The 22,460-nt window shown below is 41.2% G+C and overlaps 1 protein-coding gene across 11 annotated transcripts in view; it reads right to left on the bottom strand.

Moving 5' to 3' along the window:
- The window catches only part of foxp1b (forkhead box P1b), a 197,041-nt gene that overhangs the window by 52,336 nt on the left and 122,245 nt on the right, over window positions 1–22,460 (bottom strand). For all 11 annotated transcript variants that reach the window (XM_084167279.1, XM_084167277.1, XM_084167269.1 and 8 more), the window contains one exon: window positions 8,414–8,527. In XM_084167279.1, the coding sequence (XP_084023405.1) occupies window positions 8,414–8,527 (114 nt within the window). The remainder of the gene's footprint in view (window positions 1–8,413; window positions 8,528–22,460) is intronic.

The raw sequence follows: 22,460 nt of genomic DNA, 5'->3' as shown, positions 1-22,460 counted from the left end.
ATTGGTGGCTGACTAAATACTTTTCCCCCCCACTGTATATCTAACTCATGTTGCAATTCAAATAAAAATATAAACTGCATACAAAAACTATTTTTTTCTTAAACTGAAAAAAACTTGTAACCTTTACTTTTATCATGAGAAAACAAACATTGTTGGGTTCCCTCTTATCTGAGAAAAGTAAATCATTGTTTGCAGATCCAGGGGCCGGTTGCACCAGTTGGTCGTAAGTGGGTCGTAACTTTACGTCCGATGTAAAATGCAATCTATGCCAGACCTAAAAAATTATACATGTTGCAGGCTTTTCGAGTTGCATATGCGCGAGTCAATAGCAAAATAATACACTTGATTTATGCTACATTATAGCATGCTAAATGTATCTGATCAGAGATAGATTAGGAAACGAATAGATTAGCTACCACCACCACTTATTTGCCCAGCCAGAGATCAAATAACTAAATATATGTACGGAGATTCAGTGAAACAAAATCGCATTGATTGATTATCAGACAAGTCAAGGGCTTTTTGTTGGGATATAGGCTAGGCTACAATGTGAGTGAAGAGCAAAATAATCCACTTGTTATACTAGGCTACATAACATGTAGCAAAATGTTCTGATCAGTGCTAATAGATGGGCAAACTAGGCAGACTAAAATTATCATAATGAGCACTCACCTCAATATACGTAGCTAACATTTTCCCAGCCTAATTGTAACCAAATATCCAAACGGAGATTCAGTGAAAACAAAAATCTGACATTGATTGATTTATCAAGATGCGTCCCCACTCTTGTCTCAAAGCAGTGCAATGGCGCTGTCCCAATCAAACCGGTGCTGAAATTATAGTTGACCACACATGGCTATTGCTTTAAATGATTTAAAACGGTTGGATGATTGTGGGAGTTTCAGTAAGCAACAATTTGATACATGCCTTCAATGGCATTAGCCTACTTCATTCCAATATTATCGTCATTCAGCGATTTTCATTCCAACATTAATTATTTATTGATCCATCCAGTTATGGTTAAGAAAACATGCATGCATAGTGGTGGGCTTTGCGAAATGATGGATGAAGTGACAGCTTCGTAACGGGAAGGTAACAGCTTCGTAACGGGCATTGCCTAGCAACCATCATTATGAAGCATCAAATCGAACCGGCGAGTGTGCTCGCATACTCCCTTGAAAAATGAGAAAAAAGCGCCAATAGTACTGTTTGTCCATCTTGAGATGCTGTAGCCTCAAAATAGTCACAACTAATTCAATCTGTCATTCATTTTGACATTTTTGTTGATGAGATCTTAGTCGTGCAATTTTACATCTAACTAAGATGTTTTGTGCAGTATTTCTCAAGTGAAAACATTTGCATGAAAGTAATTAGTCTCTCGCTGAATGACAATAAAAACTTAATTGAAGAATCCCTACTGTTAACCAATCACCAACGAAGGGGCGTAGACTTCGGCTACAGCCGAAAAAAAAAAAAAAAAAAAACGTCACAAAATGTCACCATAATATATGCACAAACTGTTCCGAACTGTTTCGGATGGGAAGCATGCGGACGCCTTTAGTCACGCCTGTTTAGGGTTGCAAAACTACTGGTAATTTACCAAAGTTACCAGAACTTTTGGTAATTTTGGTAATTAAAAGGTAACCTGTACTTGAAAAACAAAACATTTTTTATTCATATATAATATTAATTTTTTTATATCTGTGTCCATATTGTCCATAAGTGTCTAGTGGAGAGACCATATTGAAAAAAAGCATCTAATCAACGATGGCATTGTTTTCAATTAACTCTGCAACTCTCCAAATACTGTCTTTATTCACAACTGCCACCAGTTTGGCGCCAAAACATTTACAACAAAGACATATTATTGACATAATTTAAAGGATATTTCATGCTGAAACCCTCATATTAAACACCAATGGTATTCACTAAGTTGATGGTTTATATTTAGGATCATGTTTTACAGCTTTGTCATTCTATAATTATTTTATTTTTTTAATCATCTTATTTAATTATTTTATATATTTTACATTTGATAAGGCCACACTGAGGGCCAGAGATAATTACTGACACCCAAAATGGCCACTAGATGTCATGTGATAAAATTCCCCCCCAAAACTTGAAAGTTACCAAACTTCTGGTAGTTTACTGGTACACTTTGAAAGTTACCGGTAACCTATGCCTGTTAAATTGTGTTACAAGGATTTATTGTGTTATTGGTTTGGATATTTACTTTTAATTTCAGGCATTGAAGAACACATTGTTAACTCAGCAGATTTGTTGTCTGTATTTGCTAAATATTTCCTGAGGTGATATGCCAGCGAAGTTCGTGTTTCTTTGTGTTCCGTCTGCTGTGGTTTTCGCTTAGTCAAAACAAAAACATCTACAGCGATGTGCAACATAAATTCAGTGGGTGGGGGAAATTTGTGCTGTATTCTTTCGCGATTGATTCATATAGAGTTATTTGGAATCAGACACTATATTAAGAAGTAGAGTGCCTTATTATGACATTTTGTTGAGGAGAAAAATAATCCTATAGTTAAATGATGCCAAATGAAATGAGCAGTCAAATAGTCATCTTTATCAAACAGTATTATGTCAACATGGTAAAAATACTTAGTTTGAGTACATTTTGGCCATCCGAGTGCATCCGTGCCAAGTATTTGGTATCCAGAAACTAGTCATAGCTACATGAATTACCAGGGCGTGGACTATAAACACGTACTCTTCAGTGCCCAAAATGAATAGAAGTATCTACGGATTGTGTCATTCACTTCAGAACATCTCTCATACATGGTTTCAGGAATGTACACCCCCTCTAAAGACCATACGAGTAAAACAGGGTAAGTAGATTACACTAACTGAAACTATCTGTGTTCACAATACGCCTGATTTTAATCCTGAGAAGCATGCTGGTCAGTTAAGTGTCAGTTATGCTCATCAGTTAAGAATGCTCATCAGTTATTCCCTCCAAGCCAACTTAAAACTCCAGGACCTGATGTCCCTAGAGGAGTAAAACACTTTTTTATTTACAAGTTGTTGAGGCATGTATAGTTGTGAAGCTCTGATGCTTGTGTCATGTACATGTTCGTTACTGATGTACTGCTTATTGTATTGATGTCATTTTCATCTGGTTGATGTCATGTGCCTTTTTGTCTGATACTGATGTGTTGATGCTACTGTCTTGGCCTAGGTCTCTCTTGAAAAATAGATTTTTATCTCAATGAGACTAACCTGGTTAAATAAAGGTTAAATAAATGTAGAGATGCATGAGATACTTGAGTGGATGTTTTTTATATGGATATTAATGCTCTGTCCTTACATCTACCCATTATCCCCCTAAAGGGGGAGTGAATCATTCCAAACAACACATGGCTGTCATCAAGATACTGTGGCGGAGAATGATTTAAAGATACTAGATTTGGGGGAAGGGGGATAGAGCTTGAAGGGAAACATCAGGACTCAGAATAAAAAGCTCTTGAAAATGGCAGAGTGGCTTAAAGCCCTGTGACTGGAGTCAGGCCGACAGTCATCGGATGGCTGAGGCTTACTAACAGGATGGAACAGACTGCCTGGAAATACAAGGGATGACTTCATTCTGACAGAATTATCCAAACCTGTTTCTAATATATACAGTACACATAATGCATTTTTACAATATGACAAGAAAAACAAGTGGTGAAAAAGACATCCTGATCCTTGGTTACACATGGATGCAGGGATCAGCGTTGGGTTGATCATTCCTGGCGAATTAAATCAGCTCAAAGCAACAAAGACATCAAATAAGAATTCATTACCACATCACCTTGAGAGCTTTTACAAACACAAAAGGACAGAGACATCACTTACATACACACCCACAGACGTATATGATTTGATTCTGAACCTAAAAACTGTCTTTAACTGTGCTGTTGAACTTGAAAAATATTGATTTCTCTAATAACACAGTATCTGTCAGAACATTCCCATTTCAATCCCCGTTCAAAACAAGGAGTAGGCCTAGTCCCTGTTTACTGACCGTTGAAAGGAGCATCCATCCACACTGGCCTTGATCGTCTGAACCCGAACGTGTCTGTTTAAAACGGGAAACCTGGCTCATTTGGGGTCCACACCTTGGGCGCTCATCACAGAGTGGATGCGCCCACCTCCATTGTCCCGTTATCTCAGCTGGCCTTCCTGTTTGGGCAGGGGGCCAAAGTGGGCAGAGCCCGGGTTCATTGTCACCTCGCCTCGCCACCACAGATAGTGCTCTGAGCCATGGATAGCGCTCTGGGCCACAGGGCGGCTGGACTGTGGGAGGGAGCGCCTCGGAATGCCGCCTCTGATCGCCTCAGACCCCTGGCGGAGGTCCAGCCGGCAGGCCCCGGCCCGGCAGTCTAATGACTAACAGATTGGAGCGCTGCAGTGTGCATGTGTCAGGACAATGCCATGGGTCTACTACAAAAAACAGAAGTAGAGAAAGCCAGGGGCTTCTCATCCCCTGTCAGATTTAGGTTTGCCCCTGCATTCTGTCACACCACACTCCCCAAAGACCACAAATGAAGGATATGAGCGGCAGAGGGGCTTTCATCATGTAAAACTGAAAAGATTATCTTTTGACCTGGAGATGCCCTCTGTGAGACTGCACACAATAGTGTATAACAGAGGGGGGGAGATACTGAAAGACCAACAGAGAGAGAGAGAGAGAGAGAGAGAGAGAGAGAGAGAGAGAGAGAGAGAGAGAGGAGAGAGAGAGAGAGAGAGATTCACCTGGAAAAAATCTACTGTAGATAAGAGAATGGGTTGATGTTTTTTCCGTCTTTTGCCAATTTCTGAAGAATAACAAGCACTGCTCCCTTGACATCATGAAAATGTTCAATGCAAAATTGATCAGAGGATGTTGACAAGATGACCTATCAAATGAATCATGATCATTTCATTTAAATAAAAAGGAAGCCAACGCATCATTTCAGTGAACAGAGGAAGCCAGGAAACCATAAAAAACCTGTTTCTCTTTTCTTGTTTTCCGTTTCTCACAAGCTTCAAGGACTCAGCTTCAGTAGAAATATGAAAGAACTGATCTTTACATGTTGCTTTCAGAGAACACGCAAATATTCAACAAGGGATTTTTTTTCAGTAGTCTGCCGCCCTATGTGACACATTTGCCTGTGCTACAAATAATATGTCTACAACCACAAATATAATAAAAATAAGCCTAATAGGCGGACTGGGCATTTTTCAAACCATTAACATGATCTGTTTTCAGTCCTAATACACACACAGGATTGTCTTTTCTGAGCTGCCAGTACCGGCTAATAAAAGTGAACTTTCTTCATGGAGGGTTCATATAGAGAACCATGGCTGGCTTTAAGCCTACCTAACAGTACCTAATGGTACTAGTGACATGAATAATGAATAATGAAGGCCCATCAAGGCCACCATCCAGACCTGGAACAATCTGGGCATTACACTGATGGCACTGGAACCATGTTGACATAACATCTTCAGCTCAGCTTCATGTCACATAATCCACTGTAGGCGCTGGGTGTCTACCCAGGATGCCTTGCAGCGTGGTGTATTTAACTGAGCAGGCTCCTAAGAAATGCCACAAATGAGACTCTTTTTTTCCCTTCTCCCTCCGTGGTGTGAGTGGACTATCAGTGAGGGTCTGACAGTGTTGTTCCTAATGACCTATTTCTCCACCCCTGATCCTGCGGCTGGCATAATTAGTTACCTGGGGCTGCAATCCAATTTGAAGTGATGACAAGAAAGTGATCCATGAAAAAGTAATAAGTTAAATCCAATTTCAGCCAGCCTCTAATTAAATGCACATGGAACTAATGAGTCAAACACTACCATTTCACTGATAATGCTAATTAGCGGGGTGGGAGTTGCTCGCTCTCGTCCTGCGCCACTGTAGGTGTGAAGCGCGAGGTAAAGTGGCATGGACTCTTTTAATTACACGTGTCATTCTGTCAGTAATTTACTCGCTTTTTGACCAGTCAAGTATGTTAAGCTGCTCTCCAGCCTGCTAACAGCTGTTTGTATGATTTAGTCTGATTAAAGGCCCTGGGTAACAGTATACAAGCAGGACATGCAGCATCTAGTCTACAAGTTTCATTGGGGGGTTTGGAGATGAAAACACCCGCTCTTCTTGGAGATATAAAACCAAAGAGCCATTTCATGCTGATCAAGGATTCTGCTGCTTGCTTGATTTTTCACCCCGCTTCCATGCAGGTCATTTCTTTCTGATGTTTCAGATATTCTGTGCTTCATTATTTTTTACTTGAATAAAATGAATTGGAGTGAGTCACAGAGCTCGTGCATCTCTCTCTGTCTAATGGGGAGACTGCCGAGATGAATGGGCCCTCACCCCAGACAGCTATACACAGCTCTACACATCAGGTGCTTTTACTGGGTGGCAGCTTAGTACACAGCTCATAATTGTTGTATTATGTCTTTTGATGACCTGTTCCAACTCAATACAAAAATCATTATCCCCAAGTATGCTGTGGAGAATGCCAATGTTGTTGCATTAAAAGGGGTCTTCCAGTGCTTTCTCTACATGTGGGTTTGTCCTTATAGCTAAGGGAGAAGTGCCCTCGAGGGTCTGAATGAAGCGGCTGCTCCACTGCAGGAAGACCACAAGTGAAGACCAACTATATTATATACTGATGCACACATGCACGCACGTACACACATGCACACACACATTCTGGTTATGTATGAACACAGCCATTGAATTTATGTATTTAATTAGTGGAGTATGTTACTCTGAGATAAATAAACACTTGTGGCTTTTCATTATGACAGTTTCAACCTAGCAAAAATGTTACATAGCCTACAACATTACAGAGCTGGCAATTTAGCATTTTATTTAGATACTATGACCAGCCAGCCTGTGCGCTTCACAAGTACTGGGCAGGGGAGGAAGTAGGAAAAAAAGGACCCAGCTCTCTTTTCAATAGCTGAGTGACAGGTTGGGCAAGATCTCTGTATACATTAATAAATTAGAATTTTAATTTTGTCTTTGTCTGCGGGAGATGGTCTAGTACTTCACTACGTACCAACAACTGGCTGTACGCTGGAATCCTCCATGTGGCCCCCACTGTTGACCTCTGCTGCACAATTCCCAGCCTGACTTGGGAAACTGTTTAGTTTGATCCTTTCAACTTATTTGAATCCTGACAAATACGCACACAACTGAAAAGGTCAGCACAGTCATATTTCATCCGCTGGAGCTATTCCTGAGACATCTGCACAACAAAGAGCCTCTTTCACTACCTGACGTTAGACCTAGCTGCTACAATAGCTCATTAAAAAGGGCCTCCTCTGGGAAAGGGGGTATTAAATATTAGATATACACACACATACAGAACAGGCCTTCGTATTAATTACCAAATATGCCCTGAAGTCGTTTGCAATTTCACACTGAAACAAACAACCCCTCCTTGTTCAAACAAAGATACACATCTGAGGCAGCTCAAACGGCTGATCTGAAATTAACGTAAATATTGCATCAGATACGGATAGCTGTTCCTATTCAAAAGCAGAACAGATGAAAAATAAAAGACTGGATTTGCCTTGCATCACAAAAGCTGCCCAAATAAATTCCATGCATCCCTTACCCTCCAATTCTTACCCCCCACCCCATCCGCACACTCCCTTGTGCCCCCTGCTGCTAGTGGTGAAAACGATTTATTCTCGATATTAGTGAGAGTGAGAGTGAGAGTGAGAGAGAGAGAGAGAGAGCGAGAGAGACCAAATAGCTCCTAAAGCCTGTCCAGGCTCAGGAGAGTTGGAACCCTCACCTCATCTTCCTCTCTCTCATCCTTTATCCTGTATCCTTCTTTATCCTTCCTTTAAACAGGCCACTCCTCCTTCTATCACATATTTACCACTGCTACAACAGGCATCGACCAGCAACACAAATACAGCATGTGTGCATTTTTGCCTTGGCTTTGTTAAAAAATAGAATACATCAATATTTCTCAGAAGCTGATTTCTGTGAGTCTAGGCTATATACAATTCTGTATTTTCTACATAGTAATATCATTAAAGTGTCACAGTCTGAAATGTATGTTGTTGACCACCATTGCAATCCACACCCACGAACACACAGACAAACTAGCGTGGTTGGTCTACAACCGTCACTCGCGCTGCCTCTCTTAATTTCCTGTTTATGAAGGTTGCCTGGTACATTCCCCCCCGACAGAAAGAAAACAGCACACAGTGTACCATAGAAAAGATCAAGAAAGTTAAGCACTCCATTGTTCAACTTAATAAGTGACTTCTACAACCGTCCAACCGCTTGTGTTTGTCTTCAGGTTTACAACCAGGAAGTAACAATATGACAGTTGACTGGTGCAACAGCAAACAATACTGTTGGCATGTTGTTAACATGAAAACTGTATGAGAGTGTGTGTTGCAGTACCTGCAGGCTTGGCTGCTTCTCATTCGGGGATTTTAGACCGGTGCCTTGCTGAGGCTGCAGCTGTTGTTGTTGTTGTTGTTGTTGTAGAAGGATCTGTCGAGCCACTTGGAGAGCCTGAAATAGAGATTAAAATGATGGTGGGTTAAAAAAGAAACGACATTCAAACTAAAAGCAGATATTTTATTGTGTCTTGGGGCTCAACTGTTTTCTTGAGACCAATCTTTTTGCTTTTAACACAACAGATGTAACCCAAACGACAATGTGTTATTGGACTGCAGATAGACAACAAAACAAACCTGACATTATAATTTTTTTTTCCATCCACGCCTCGTTCAAATACATTTACATAGTTTCCTCTCAACGCATGCAGAGAACAATAATCAGTTGACAAAATAAACTTGTGGATAAAAAAAGGACAAAAATCAATAGCAACCGGCCAGTGAAAATATTTTCTGTTGATAAGTTGCACTTACAGTAAACAGAAAAAGTCAGAGGCACAGATCGGTGCTTTTTGATCCTCCCCCCCTTCCAGAAAGCAAATAAAAGGTTTATTGCTGCTCCAAATATCTGTTAAAGGACACGGCCTTCTCAGTGGAAAACAAAATACAGTGCAGTCACATGTTTATTGCTCCAGCTACTCCCTTTTCCCTTACGATAAATAATCAAACATGCCATCCAGAACAAACAAAGCCGGGGAGCTGGGAAAAACAGTGGTCATGAAAACCACACTGATACCAAGAAAAGCAAGCGTGTGTTCCCACAGTGAGCCGCCAGTCTCACACCTACACCAGTAAAACATCTGAGTAAATAACTGGGCTCATTCTTTCCATGTTCCTCAGACGCTTACTCCCACAATTAAACAAACTTAAACAAACAATCGGGGGCACATCCAAGACCATCTCACACAGCAGAGTTATAGTCCTCAAGTCAATTATTTGATAAGTTAGGTTGATTGCCAGACGGAGTCAAATTAAAAGTGGTATGTTGAAGAAGAAAAAAGAAGGAGGTGCTCAGAGTATGTAAGAGGGAAAGTTAAAGAAACATGTGAAAGAGTAAGAGGATTGTGTGAAATATTGTATGAAAGTGAAATATCAAAAGGAAGAGGGTATGGTGAAAGAGTTATAGAGAAAGAGGAAGAGAAAGTGATAGGATAAGGAGTTGATCTGCAGGCCTGTTAAAGCTCTATAAAGGAACAGATGAGAGGGGAGTTCAGCTCAGATGAGGGGGCAAACAGCTGTGCGCTGGTCTGTGTGTATATGTGTGTGTGTTGACCCATCTCTAACACAGGCCTGTGGGATGACATCATGAGGCAAGAATATGACCACAGGCTACAGAGGCCACTCTTGTGGCATTTTACTCTCTCTCTCTCTCTCTCTCTCTCTCTCTCTCTCTCTCTCTCTCTCTCTCTCTCTCTCTCTCTCTCTCTCTCTCTCTCTCTCTCTCTCTCTCTCTCTCTCTCTCTCTCTCTCTCTCTCTCTCTCTCTCTCTCTCTCTCTCTCTCTCTCTCTCTCTCTCTCTCTCTCTCTCTCTCTCTCTCTCTCTCTCTCTCTCTCTCTCTCTCTCTCTCTCTCTCTCTCATGAGGGGGAAAACCTATCATAAAGATAGTATACCCTTTTCTTGTGACAGTATGGGATTCAATCCCACACAAACGGAGATATATATCTCCTTCCCCAGAGTCAGATGAACTTGTGAATATCATTTGTATCTCTGTGTTCAGTATGAAGGAAGTTAGAGGTAGTTTCATGAGCTAACGTTAACGATATCACTAGTTAGGAATTGCGCTAACGCTATTTTAGCAACTTCCTTCATACTGGAAAAGGAGACATAAAAATGGTATCCACAAGGTCATATGTCTCTGTGGAAGTAAATAAAGGACCTCATTGCCAAAATACCGAAGTATCCCTTTAATGTGCAACACAGTTTGTTTTTAATTATCCATTAAACAACTACTACTAGTTTGATGGTTGTAGCCATCAATTGTCCCATTAACAATCACCCATATTAGCAAACATTTCATTTCAAACTTCACATTTCTCTAGTATAGGCTACTTATCATAATGAACGATATCAGCAAAATGCCTACGATAAGTGATCGGTATGGTCGGTGTCGATCATTTTCGGTTTATCATCCCAGCTCTACTAGCACTTAAGAAATGCAGCACAAGAGCAATGTAATACAATAAGCTCAAGTTGTCGGTAAGTATTAGTTGATGGTTAAAAGTTATATACACATTGTCTACAGTACTTATGTAAAATGTGCAGCAGGAAGTCAAGTTCAATAGACAATAGAACACAAATGACAGAGCTGTATAATGGAATAAAGGAGAGCATGTTCTTATTCTAAGAGAGAATGACCTTACCTGGTGAGGTGGCATGGCACAACAGAGAACAAAATAGTTTAAGCCAAGCCCACGGATTACTACAGGGCAACATTCAAACGTTTTCTTTTTAACTTATGACACACAGATGCTTTGGTGTAATGTGTCTGGTTTACTAACGGGGGGGGGTGTTCGAACAAGGATACTTGAGTCAACAGGATATGATGGGAGTTCCAGACACTCGTTTCTGGGAACCATTGACCGAATAAATTGGGCAAAAAGCCTACAGTACACTATCATCAATCAGCATAAATACGGTAACCGTGACACTGCAATGCAACACTGTGTATTTTCTCATCATCCAAGTTGATCTCACGTTGATCATCAAATAGAAACATGTTAATACTTTTATATTTGACCAAAGTGAAAAATAGAATCAGACAATAATCACTTATTAGTCAGACTGTTTAGGCACTCTGTTTTCCCCAATAACTTTGTAAAAGCGTTTTAAGAGCAAAGGATGAGTCAAAATTACTTTGTCTTTATCGAAAAATAACGAGCTAAAATGGCCTAGCTGGGGAACGTATGCAGAGTGTTTCCGAGGTGAGGCCGGCTAGAGGCTGAGGAATGGTTTGTTGTTTAACAAGGCGACTGTAGCTGGCTGCCTTGGAGAGGCCTAATGCTGTGCTAAAATAACCCATTGTGAGCTGTCACTGTGATATTTACACAGCACCCACTCTTCTCTTCACACACAGCCCCTCTTCTCTCTCTCTCTCTCTCTCTCTCTCTCTCTCTCTCTCTCTCTCTCCCTCTCTCTCTCTCTCTCTTCTCCATCTTCTCTCTCTCCCCTCTTTCCCTGGAATTCATCTCCTTTTGATCTCACATTCAAAGGTACTGAGGCTTGATCGACATACAAGTCTAAAAGCAGCTCCAGACGCCTGCGATAAACTGCCAGCGGATGACAGGCCGGAGCATCTAAAGAGCAGAGAAATGAGGAGAACAGCATGTTGTCTGGGCACTACAATAGCACAAATCAAGAGACATATTAGGTGGAACTGATCAGATACAAAAACAGTTCAAAAACAGATAATGGTGACTAAGTTGCAAAGGGAACAGGAGCCAGCCTTGCTATAGGGCAAAGCAGATGTAATGCTAAGGGAGAAATACTGTATGTTTCTAGAATTAACTAGGGTTGATAACATACACTTATTAAAGTTAGACTTTTTCTAATGTATAAAACCATAGCAGAATGAACTGTGTATATTTCTAACTGGCAAAACATCTCATGAGTAACATGATGCTTCTCAAATTGGATTCAGATATTTGTACGTGCAGAATCTGTATATGTAGGCCTAGGTTCAACTGGAAAAGGTTAATTAGAATGTCCTGCTATGGTTGTTTGTAGTACAGGCTAAGCTGTAGCTGTACAGTATGAGCTAGGACAAGGAAAACTACAGTTTTTAAACACACACACACACACACACAAACACACACACACACACACACACACACACAAACGCACGCACACACACAAAATCAGACAGTAAAGATCCTTCAGGTACTTTTGATTAGAAAACACCCTCCAGGATCTGACAAGGTCTTATCGGCAACAAAGCCGACGCAATTTGGTATCCTTGTCATTTGGAATTGTATTTTATTTATCTATTTCAAATGTGTTCAAAGTTCACACCTTCGCTTGTGTTAACGGGTCTGCCTCAATAAACAACGGCTGCCTTATCTGCATACTTTCACACCATATTAGTGAATAGAGTCTCTGAAAAAGGCAGGAGCAGCTCTCATGTCCCAGGGCTATCTAGCAGCAATAAGGGAATGGCTGAGTACTGGATGTCTTTATAAGCAGCCTGCACATTATTTACAGGCTTTGGGTTTCCTGCTGTTAACGCCAGCTCTGGGTGCCATACAAATCCATGCTCAGAGAATTACCACAGAGTCAAGTCTTCCCTTTGATTCAGCCCTACACCTTTTACGACGTTGTAATGGTACACACTTCTTTCTCTCTCTACATAATCTGTTGACCTAGAGTAAACTAAACAAAAAATTGCAAATAACTTAAGTCCAACTGTAGAGGAATTCAAATGCGCTGGTTATAATGAGAGTGTAGCGGCAGGCTACGTTACGCCCAAAGAGGAGACCAACAACACACTCATCCTCCATTTCAAACCGACAGACAAATAATAGAAAAATGTGAGCCAGGTCAAAGAGTGGTTGTGTGAAAAGTGAGAGGGCTTCATTCAGGGTGGCTCCACTGGGAGAGGGGCGGTGAGAAATGAAACGAGGGTCTGGTTTAGTGTGTTTGCTCAGACGCATCAGGAGAGAGCCCTCTTTATTTCCTCGACTCACCAGTGTCCTCCAACCCTAATGCCAGGGAAAACCTTGAATGTGAAATGGTTTCAAACAAATTGCCCCTAATTGCTAGAAGATGTGTGCGCAGGTGTAACTGGATCCCTGTGGCCATTGTGGAGACTGGAGAGAGAGAGAGAGTGGTGGAGTAGAGGAGAGCGGGGTCCAGTGCTGGCTGTTTACTCAGTGGCTGGAGTTTATTAGATAGGAGACCAGGGCTCTCAGACGGCCAGCAAAAACACAGCTAATAGGTTAGTCCTTAATAGTCCTGCTCAGCAGACACAGACCTTTCTCCCCCCCTTCTCAGGCCTCGATGGGTTTGCGTGGTGATGGCCTAAATGTCAAGGTTCTCTGCTCAACTTTCTGAGTGAGAGAGCACACGTCTCAACTCACCTGACATTTATGGCCCTGGCTCTACCCCTACCCCTCATCCAAACAAGGGGCCCTTTGCACCTCAGCTGCAGCCCTGTGCAATAAGCTCCCTTCTTTCTGGCTCCTCCTGGTGTGTTGGTAGCACAGGAGGCGAACTCCCTCCTACGGATAGGAAAGCTGTTCTTTATTTTATTTTATTTTACGCTGGCTATTGTAAGACTGGTGGTGAATTTATTGAAGCTGGGAGAGTTACTGACACTCATTGTAACTAGTAAGATGATGTGGGTGAGGAGGGGGAGGGCTTTGAGCGTACAAACATATAGTACTGGAATTAACTTGTGTCATTTTAATTGAAATGCATATGATTTTACAGAATTCTTGTGAGCGGATAAGCAATGGGAGGATTGTGTCTATTTATATTAATTGCGTTGTTTTTTTTTTACTATGGCCGTTTATCTGTAACGCAAAGTAGGCAGGGCTGGATTCCCAGTAAGTATATAATTAATGCCATTTCCAAAAAGCCTCTCCACATGGAAAACAGGCACCCATGTTCAAACCTCACACTTTACAGGCCCTCTGAAAAACACTCTCTAACCCATGTTTAGATTTCCAAACTAATTCATGTAGAATCCATAAATAAATCAACGTTTTATACCCACTTCAAACCATTATATTCCCTTCCTTTGCTGCACTTTTCAACTAATCTATTAATATTCATGACAAGACTAAACATTTCAAATTGCCATGTTTAAACAATATAAAGCACAGCATGCAATTATATAAGTTGCAAGCTGACTTCAATAAAAATCCCATTTTGTTTGTTCTCCCCATAACAGGTAATGCAATGGCTTGACAAATGTTTTTAGGGGGAAAATGGAGTGAAAGAAAAACAGGGTAGAAAATGAAGTTATTAAACATGAGTGTGGATGGAAGAGGGTGTTGTGGAGCGGGCCTGATGATGGACGGCAGGGAGTGAAGGGACGGAGAGTTGGAGGGAGAGAGAAAGAGAGAGCGTAGAGAGAGGAGCAGGCGCAGCGTAAACAGTGCCCCACCAGGCGGGCCCGTCTGGGCCCGGCGCTCTACTCGGAGCCTGGTACGACAGCGTGACCGGCAGCCCAGGAGGTCAGCTCAGCTATGCAGGCCTGACAGCTTCCGTTTGCTGTGTGCCGCCGGTTTGTTTGGATTCTCCAGCCTTGCTTAGCTAGCAGCTTAACAACAGATGGCAAAAAGAAGGCCCCTATTCAAAGAGGTCTGGATAAAGAAATGCATATAAAGAAAAGCACACATACTGTATACACAACACACACACATACACACAGACACACACATTCAAGTATCATTTACGATCAAAGTAACAGGGCCAATACCTACACTAAATAAGACGAATGTAAGAAAATAACAATGGCTTCACTGTCTTCACACAGGCAGGACAAACAGACATGCACACACACACACGCACGCACGCACGCACGCACACACACACACAGTTTTGTCTGATTATAGGACAACAACTTCCTATCATGATTCAATAACATAATGAAAATCTCCTCTCTGTGAAGGCCTTTCCATCCCTACCATTCAGCAGTTATTAAATGAATAGTGTGTTTATTACTGCTTTAGTGTGGTGTAAACTCATAAACACCCTCCTAGACTACAAGCGAAGCTGTCAACTAAATATTGTTTCCTTCATGAGTCGCTCTTCCACCTCAATTACGCCTTTCAACTTCCCAGGCACTGTATGATAAAGTGACCGTAAAAATCATTCACATTAATACACCATTGTGCATCTGCTGCTAAAGGTAATTAAAGAAGCAAATGACTCATAAGAATAGACATATTAGCCGCAAAATGAAAGGCAACTGGGCTGCCTCATGAAAATATGTACCATTAAGATACTGCATTTTCATATTCAGGGTAATCAGCTCCACTAGCCTGATGCTGATTTAATCCAGTCTATCAGAGCGCGTCCGCGTGTCACTCTTTCTCCCCCTGGTAGCCACGCTGCATTCTGCTTCAGCACCGCCCGTGAATGGCACCAATGAAGGGAGGTCACACAGAGGCAAATCAGTTGGGGAGCAGTCAATGCTTTGGTTTCACTTAGATGGCAGAAAGAGAGGGAAAAGAGAGAGAGGGAGATTGAGTGAGGAGAAGAAAAAAGAGAGCGATAAAGAATATAAAGAAAGAGATGGGAACAATGCAAGGCAGTTCTCAGTCTGTACGCTCCTCTCTCCCACTCTCCTTCCTTTTCCCTTCCCAACATGCAACGCCTGGGGATGCCAACCCCCAAGTCGATAAAACATAGAAAATGTCCTGGGCATGCCAACGGTGCTGGGTATTTAGACGGTGCTTAGAAAAACCTCCTTGTTTCGTTTGTTATTGCATTTTCGTCCGCGGAGTTGCATCAGGTAGTGGTTGGGAGTGTCGTGCTTGGAAAAGGGAGCTTCCAAAACGCAGCGTGAGGTGAGGATTCTGAGGAGAATTATCCTATGTATAGCGTAGTGTTTAGAATGGGAAGGCTTTGTTGTTCTTCATCTCATGCACATTACTCAACTTCATCAATAGAGCAACTCCCAAGTCACTCTCAGTAAAACCCCAAATCTCTGATTTGTGTTGCACTGAATATAGATGAAGACTTGCAGCCTGTGTAACATTACACTCACAACGCCCCGCTACAAAGCACTGCTTCAGGAGGAGACTGATATTCTGCATCAGACAGTTGACACAAACGTGGGGGATTCAGACTGCTCAGGGCACTAGTTGCTTCTGTGTTGTCAGTTGATTGTTCCTCAGCTCTTCTACTATGGGTTTACTACTCTGTTGCTCAACCGTCTGAGACACAAAAATAAAGTCTGCCTATAATATGATGCCACCAATCAAAAACACCTAAAAGGTAGAGTGACATTGCCTGGAGCCTATCACTGCTGTGAGTGCAGGATAACATGGTGTGCTCTGACCCTAGAGAAAACACACTATCTACACAAACCTTGCTGTTGATTTCACAAACACGGAATTTGGTCAAATGATATGGCACGGAATCCATCCCTTGGTTGCTACAGCAATTGAGCCTTTATCTGTGGTATACTAATTAAACGTTAGAAAATGGCTTCTATCATAGCTACACTGATCCCAGGCTTCATTACTGTACATGTGCATGGCCAAAGAGCTCTATTTTAATGTCATCTGACCAAAGCACAGGTTCCAATCCAAGTGCCAATGCCATTAAGCAAACTCCAGGTGTTTACATTTGTTGGATGACATGAAAATAGAGCTCTTTGACCACGCACACCAGTGGTGGGTCTGGCGTCCAAATGAGAACGCATGAGCAGAAAATAACCCCATACCTACTGTAAAATATGGAGGTGGATCTTTGATGTTATGGGGCTATTTTGCTTCCACTGGTTCTGGGGCCCTTGATAAGTTCAACAACATCATGAACTTTAGCAGTCCCAGGATATTTCTGCCAAAAATTTGGTTGCCTCTGCCGGGAGGCTGAAACTTAGCCGCAAGTGGATCTTCCAGCAAGACAATAACCTCAAGCACACATCAAAATCCACAAAGAAATTGTTAATTGGCCACAAAATCAACATTTTGCAATGGCCATCTCAGTCTCTGGACTTAAACCCCATTGAAAACATGTGGTTTGAATCGAAGAGGGCAGTCCATAAGCGCAGGCGAAGGATATCAAGGATCTGGAAGGATTTTGTATGGAGGAATGGTCTAAGATCCCTCTCAATGTGTTCTCCAACACATTAAACATTTTAGAAAAAGGCCCAGTGCCGTTATCCCCGCAAGGTGAGGTATTGAAAACAGGGGTGTCAATAATTTTGACCCCTACATTTAAAAAAAAAAAATGATTTACTTGTTAAACAAAATCTCTTTCTATGAAGCAATTGCATTAGTATAACCTAATATATTTTCCCAATTTTTTGGAGCATACAATATAGCTCAGTATTTGTATTTATTTTATCCAGTAATTTTTGCTCATCTTTATCAAGGGTGTCAATTTCAGATCCCACTGTACATCATTTGCTAGGGATTTCCTTTGTCTTGACCTGGGACGTAAAGCACGTAACCCCCTGTATCAGGTCTATGAGATGCCAGTGGAGGAATCCCAGTGTGGTTGGAGTGAGAGTTCCTCTCCGGGATAATTGTTCTATAAATCACAGCGACCCCAATTGGCCATGGCTGTGGATTGAGTTGCAGTGGAGAGGCAGCTCCCTGGGAATACCACTGTCTCTGTTGAAGTCATTCCAAGAAGGGTAATATGATCCCAGACAGACAGGAATAAAGGAAGAGAAAAAAAAAATCTAATTGCTTTGGCCATAAACTAGAGTGATCTCCTGGCTGGGTCTGGAGTCTGGACAGATCACCAGTCAGCTTGGACTGACATGATTCATTGTAGTGTTCTGACGAAAGAATGCAAAGACAAAAGGGGTGGCCATACTCTTTTGGTTTGATTATGACGCTCTCTGCATTTCTAGTGTTAACATTGACACTGGGTGTTACTCAAACACTCACAAGTAGGGTTGCAAAGCTACTGGTAATTTACCTAAGTAATTTATACTTGAATAACTTAAAAAACATATTTTCATATATAGTATTCATTTTAAAATATGTATCCATATTGTCCATGAGTTTCTATTAGTGGATAGACCATATGGTTCAAGAGAAAATTGCCTAATTAATTTTAAAAGTATATAATCAACAATGACATTATTTCAATGACCTCTGCAACACTTCCAAATATAAACTTTTTTCCCAACTGCCACCAGTTTGACGCCAAAACATTGACAAAACAAATAAATATTGACATAGTAAAATAAATAACAAATGTATAAATGATATTTCATGCTTAAACCCTCATGCTTAAACCCTCACCAATGTTATTCACTGTTGATGGTTTATATTTAGGATAATATTTTACAGCTTTGTCATTTTCTTTTTTCTTTTAAAATACTTTTATTTAATTATTTCATATATTTTACATGTGATAAGGCCACACAGTGTGCCAGAGATAATTACAGACTCCTGTGATAATCTGAAGTACCCAAAAAGGCCACTAAATGTCATTTTATAAATTTCCCCCCAAAACTTGAAAGTTACCAAAATTCTGGTAGTTAACTGGTAAACTTAGTTTTCATTAATATACCCTCCCTTTGCAACCCTACTCACAAGTCACAAGTTTTCCTTCACTTTGGCAAGGACAATTGTGAGGAAAGTAACAACAAGTCATGGGGAAAGTCGTGTAAGTGTATGTAAGCACTTTTAACAAACATAACATCCTGTAGGAATTAGCATGCAAGGCGCAGCATGGTGACAGAATTGGCCAGCTTCAATCAGCCTGAGCCACCTTCAGCAAACTGCACAGCACCTCCTGAGCTGCAGGCTTCAATAAACGTCACAGGAGAAGATGATCACAAGGAAAATTAAGTTACGTGCCAAGCTTAAAGGGCTTACATAAACATGTGATGGAAATATTGAACAATGGCGACTGTGGCGGAAAAAAAACAGGCTTCTGTAGAAAATGTGAAATGAATGCAATTAGGTGATACATCTATCTAGATGCTGGAATCAAGTTTTATTTTATTTATTTTTTATGAGCGTTTATGTCCGCTTGTTCTCAGGTTGTAGTTTTGGTCTCATCTCATTCACTCCTTGTGTGCTGTGTGCACCTTCCCATTTACACACACACACCAAGCCCCTCCCCCTGCCACTCACAACAACAAAGATGAGAGATCACGTCTTCCTCTCTGACAAGCAGTTTCAACTTGATATTTGCATTTGAGGTCTGATCAAAAAAGAATCGGTCATATTGGCACCGAAACACATTCTGAGGAGAAGGTGACCTTTCTATCGATACCCTTTTTATGTCTGAACTACTCAAATTGTGAGCAGAGCATACACTACTAAAACGGGATTATCAATTAACATTGATTCTGGTAAATTAATGCGCAGACAGAAGGGTGTGTTCAAAACAATTAAACTGTTCTACCTTGTTAGCTAGCAAGCAAATAAATACAAGTTGGCAAAACTTGAAATATAAAGATTAGCTGGCTACTGAATAGCATGTGGGCTTGTGCTTAAGAGATTGTTTATGAGACCTGTGTTAATTAAGAATACGGCACGAGGGGGTTTGTGGTATATGGCCAATATACCATGGCTAAGGGCTGTTCTTAGGCACGACGCAACGCAGCCTGGATACAGCCGTTAGCCGTGGTATATTGTCCATATACCACAAACCCCCAAGGTGCCTTATTGCTATTATAAACTGGTTACCAACGTAATTAGAGCAGTAAAAAGTATGTTTTGGTCATACCCGTGGTATACGGTCTGATATACCACGGCTTTCAGCCAATCAGCATTCAGGGCTCGAACCACCCAGTTTATAATTTTCTATAATGCCTACTACAAGTATGAAAATGTATGCACTCACTAACTGTAAGTCACTCTGGATAAGATGTTTGTCATTATTAGTGAATTTGCATTACATTTACATTATTTAGCAGACGATCTTATCCAGAGCGACTTAGAGTTAGTGAGTGCATACATTCTTTTATTTTTTATACTGGCCCCTCGTGGGAATCGAACCCACAACCCTGGCATTGCAAACGCCATGCTCTACCAACTGAGCTACATCCCTGCCGGCCATTCCCTCCCCTACCCTGGACGACGCTGAGCTAATTGTGCGCCGCCCCATGGGTCTCCCGGTCGCGGCCTGCTACGACAGAGCCTGGATTCAAACCAGGATCTCTAGTGGCACAGCTAGCACTGCGATGCAGTGCCTTAGACCACTGCGCCACTCGGGAACCACATTATGCATGGTTCTGATAAAATTTGTAACAAAAAGGTATTTTTCATAGACAGACTTGAAAGACAGATCAGTGGTTATTGCAAAAAAGCAGGTTAAACTATTTTGATACAATAATTACATTATTAGTGGGTCTTATGGTTGTGGAAGGCTTATATTTAGCCTAAGTATAATTTCACAAGCCCTGAATTCATTAGATTATTGCTGACTGTTTGAAATGCAGTGTCAAACTTCTTTAGAGAAAACATCTTAAAGAAATGAGATATACTTTAAGATTTTATGCCATATCGCACACTCCTATGAGAAACATACATACACGGTGCAGTGAGAATGAAACAAACCCAAAGTGAAAAGCTGGCATCCATACAGTAAGTAGCCCAAACAACAAGCACTGCAGGAACCAAGGGCATGTGGGCTATAGAGCGGGGGGCCAGGCGGGAAATGACAGACTGCTGTTCAACTCCATTAGCTGCTATGTGAGAGGGGTGCATCTAGCAGCATACGACCTGTGAAGAATCTTAGATCTCGCTTTATCTTGGAATGGGATTGCCACATTAATTCTTGGGAACTGTAATCTCTCAAGCAAATCAAATTACTCTCATTAACCGCAGAAGAAAACTGCCTCTGTAATAAGTATGTATGAAAAAGTATTTATTACCAATAATCACCTCTTTAACATGAGCCAGCTTACAACGGCTTTTATTTTTGCTGATTACGTTTAAAAATAAGAAACAGGAAGGCCATTTGTGCGAACACATACACACACACACACAAGTGTCTGTGATACAGTGATTAAAGGGGAGGGTATAGAGATACAGTGCTTTAGGGGCCTTTGAGAGGACATGCCTTACCTAGTCATAAAAGCACACCTCAGTCTTTAGGCCAGTGCCAGAATCACTCTCAATGGGTTCACTTAGAGGTGAATCACTAGAGAATTTACATGTAAAGTAGCCCATGTCGTCAGCCCAGCAGTGCCCGCACACAAAGCTGTCCATGGAAACTCAGTACACAGTCACTGACCGCTACATATTTGAGAATGTTTGTGCGGATCATTGCCAGACACAGTGCAGACACTAGCATAACAATGCTATTTCTGAATCATAGACAGCTGCTGACATTGTTTCAGCTCAACTCATTTACATAATGTTGGTTGTCTGAAAGCTCAGTAAGAATAACAGAGTCAAAAAATACATCTGCATTATGCATTTCTGCAAATAGAGAAAAACAAACTGATACTTGTATACTTATCACTACGCAGGAACTCTTTGCTCTCATTTCAGGATATGACATCATTACTTCAAGTCAATGTTGCCAAGTATAATTGCTCTGCTCGTAAACATAGCAGACTCAGATATCTTCTCTATTTGAAGCACTGAAGATTCCCCCCCAGAAAATAGCCAATTAATTACATGAAAAAAGTAAGAAAAAGTACGAAAATACATATAAAAAGGCTGATAAATAAGAATTTCCTCCATAAAATCAATTATAATTCGAGGTCAGCGGTTAATTCATTTACAGGCTTAACATAATTACCTGTTTTTCCCTCATTTACATTTTAGTCATTTAGCAGACGCTCTTATCCAGAGCGACTTACAGGAGCAATTAGGATTAAGTGCCTTGCTCAAAGACACATCAACAGATTTCTTACCTACTCGGCTCGGTGAGTCGAACTAGCAACCTTTTGGTTACTGGCCCAACGCTCTTAACCGCTAGGCTACCTGCCGCCCTGGGACACTGATGTCCCTGCTATTCAAGTAACACACTCCAGTGATTATTCAAATGAAACAACTATTCCAGGGGGGAACGTGTCTTTCAAAATACAATGCAGAGAAATGAATACACCAAAACAAAACCCTATAGTATACCATGAAGAATGATGTTAGCACCTATCACTAGAAATTAATGTAATATGAAACTATTCCTCCAGATACCACAGTAGCTATACCGCACACATGCTCTACAAAAGCCAAGATTTAATTCTGTATAAAAACTGTATGTCAATCATTTTGTTTAGCTAGTGCATCAGTATTCTAGTGCAGCTAGCAGTGATTGGGGTTTGGCAGCTGGACAAGTTAAGGCAGAGCTGCCCCATGGCTACAAAGCTACGGCTCTCCTATAACTTCTCAACCTGCCCATCAAAGAGGACCCACCCCCCACCCACCTGCCTGTGCATGGCGTCTCCTATGA

Source organism: Coregonus lavaretus (assembly GCF_964263955.1).
Source record: "Coregonus lavaretus genome assembly, chromosome: 8".
In the NCBI taxonomy this organism is placed as follows: Eukaryota; Metazoa; Chordata; class Actinopteri; order Salmoniformes; family Salmonidae; genus Coregonus; species Coregonus lavaretus.
This window is presented reverse-complemented; position numbering and strand designations above follow the sequence as displayed.